Here is a 2,692-nt window from a genome sequence, read left to right as displayed (position 1 = left end):
TGCGTCGGTGCCGTACCAAAACAACGCCACTGCCTCAGCGGACAACGCAAGTGCTCGTGCACCGTGCGCTTTTACCTGCGCTACCCTGCATACCTGTGCGGCGAACGTCAGCGTCTAAGCAGTCGTATGCAGCGTACGCCACATGGTCACTATCGTCTGCAAAGCTGGCACTGCCGAAGTACTCGTCATAGTTCGGTAACTGCTGCATGACAATGACGACTTCTTCGGCAGCGCCAGCTTCCCACACGATACTGATCCTGTGATCGACCAATGTCCGCCCATCCGCATGTATGGCACATATTGTAATCACCTGCGCTTGCTCTATAGGCTATGGTTGGTGAAGAAGAACGGCCCGAGTGGGACGCGGACGGCAGTGTCGTCTTTCCTGAGGCCACGCAAACTCAGAATCTGTTTGACGATGTTGCTGTCCGAGTGCCGACTCGGGCCGTTCCTCTCCACCACCCATACCCTATCCAGCATACGAGCGCCGTTGGAAGCGACATCGCCTCTGCACACCACCTATTGCTTCCACGTTGCTTGGCCGTGTTGGTGTTCGGTGTGTTGGTCGTCAGCATCGTTGCCAGCGTCATGGCGGCGGTGGCGGCTGGACAGGATTGTCCGCTGTAGCAGTTCGCCTCCACGGCTCGCCTTCGGCTTGATATCTTCGTAGGCCATGAAGGCCGGAATATTACTGGCGTACGAAAATATCACATCGGTGTGATATCTTCGTATGTCATGCATTCCTCGGCATTCCTGGCCTACGAAGGTATCAAACCAAAAGCAAGCCGTGCGCCTAAACTGCTGCAGCGGACGATCCTGCCCAACCCCCACCGCCGCCATGACGTTGGCAGTTATGACCAACACACCGAACACCAACACGGCCACGCAACGTGGCGGCAATATCTCCCGCACGCCTCTGCACATATTGCACGGCATACCTGCCCTACTGATAGACCTGCGTACTTGTGTGGCGAACATCAGCGTCTAGGCAGTCGTATGCAGCGTACACATCGTCTGTGAAGCTGTAACATATTCTTCCATGTTGTTACCAATGTTCGCCCATCCGCATGTATGCCACATATTCCATACATACGTTCCCGATCCAACCTGACTGGACCGGGCACGACCGTCCATACCATACCGTGCACGACCATGCCAGCACCACGACTTCTGCACTCGTTGCTTGGCCGTGCTGGTGTTCGGTGTGCGGTTTGCGCTGGCATAATGTGTAAACATGTTGCTCGTATACATTGCATTGCCTTGTTTCGTGTTCTCCGTTGCTGCATCCCCTGTTTTGTGTTATGTGTTATGCGAAACTTATCCGATCCCGTCTCCTGACTTTCTACACCTTCGACCAACTTCCGCAGTAGTATCGACCCACCGGATATGTGGATAGGAACCGAGTGCGACGCGGACGGCGGTGTGCCTGCAAGCTCGGAATCTGTTTGACGACGCTGCTGTCCGATTCCCCGCTCGGGCCCTTCCTCTCCACCAGCCATACCCTATCCAGCATGCCATTTTCGCCACTGCATGGCGTTAAATGCCAGCGTTGCACGGCTCTCTAGCCGTCCGACGACACGCCCGCACGGCTGGGTGCATCCCTTGCACTTGTGGGTTCGACTCCCGCACGGGTGTAGTACAACTATACGCACGGACCCTCGTACTCGCGCCGCCCAGCCGGGGGACTACGGCCCCCTCGCGGGCGACACAGCCCGCGTCTAGTGTCTGTCTGTGTCCCTTTTGATAACTTGCCGTTTTCGCCTTTTTGTCCGCGGTTTCGGAGCTGCGTCGTTTCCGCTAGCTCCGTCGCCGCTTGGGAGCCGCGGTCGCCGGTTCGCGTCCCGTCGTCGCCGCTTTTTTTCGTTTTTTCGTTCGGCGCGCCGCGTCGCACGTGGATTGCACCGCACCGCACCACACCTGGGCCCGCGCAAGGCACCCCGGAGCATGGCCGTGCGCCGCTTCGTCGGGCGCGCTAGCTCCGACGTCGAGTGGGAGCCGCAGTCGCCGGTTCGATCCCGGCGCCGGCGCGTCTTTTTGTCCTTTTTTACGTTACGGATCGCTAGCTTCGTCGCCCGGCGCCCGCACGTTTCTTTCTTATATTTTTCGTTCGGGAGCGCTGCCTTCGTCGTCGCGTGGTTCGTTTTTCGCGTCGTCGTCGTTTATTGTTATTTTCTTTTCGTTCTGGACCGTGCACCGACCGTGCACAGTGCAACACGCACGAAATCTTCAACATGCAATTCAACGCGCGATTCAACGTGCACCGAACTGTGCAATTCAACACGCACTGAAGTGCGCAGTTCAGCATGCAGTTCAATGCACAATTAAACGCGTTTATTTAACGCGCAAACCGACGCGCAATTCAGCGATGGATGACGAGCGCGCCGAACTGCGCATCTGTTGTTGTCCAATGTTGTCCCCGTAGGTTGTACGGCCTTTTGTGAATCTGTCTTGTTCACGGGCGTCAGCTCGCTACAGTATGACAGCAACGCAGACATATGCAATTGCTTTGTTTCTCTTCACGTATGGTACTGCGGCTGAGCACTGAGTCACACAAAAGCCGGCGGCTGTAAACTAGTCGATGGCACCGTCACCGTAAGCTGCACACCTTTTCGCGAAGCTGGGCTGTTTACAGGCGTCAGTTCGGTACTGTAGGATTATATGCTGCACGCCGTTTCGTGAAGCTGGGCTGTTA

General features: G+C 56.5%; 1 protein-coding gene across 1 annotated transcript in view; it reads left to right on the top strand.

Annotated features, from left to right (window-relative positions):
• The window catches only part of VOLCADRAFT_100957 (uncharacterized protein), a gene marked incomplete at both ends in the record, with an annotated part of 11,770 nt that overhangs the window by 4,223 nt on the left and 4,855 nt on the right, over positions 1 to 2,692 (top strand). Inside the window, one exon of the mRNA XM_002959439.1 lies at positions 2,423 to 2,525. Within this exon, the coding sequence (XP_002959485.1) occupies positions 2,423 to 2,525 (103 nt within the window). The remainder of the gene's footprint in view (positions 1 to 2,422; positions 2,526 to 2,692) is intronic.

Source organism: Volvox carteri (genome assembly GCF_000143455.1).
Source record: "Volvox carteri f. nagariensis unplaced genomic scaffold VOLCAscaffold_250, whole genome shotgun sequence".
Classification (NCBI taxonomy): domain Eukaryota; kingdom Viridiplantae; phylum Chlorophyta; class Chlorophyceae; order Chlamydomonadales; family Volvocaceae; genus Volvox; species Volvox carteri.
Note: the sequence above shows the minus strand (reverse complement) of the source record. Positions and strands in the feature narration are given on the sequence as shown.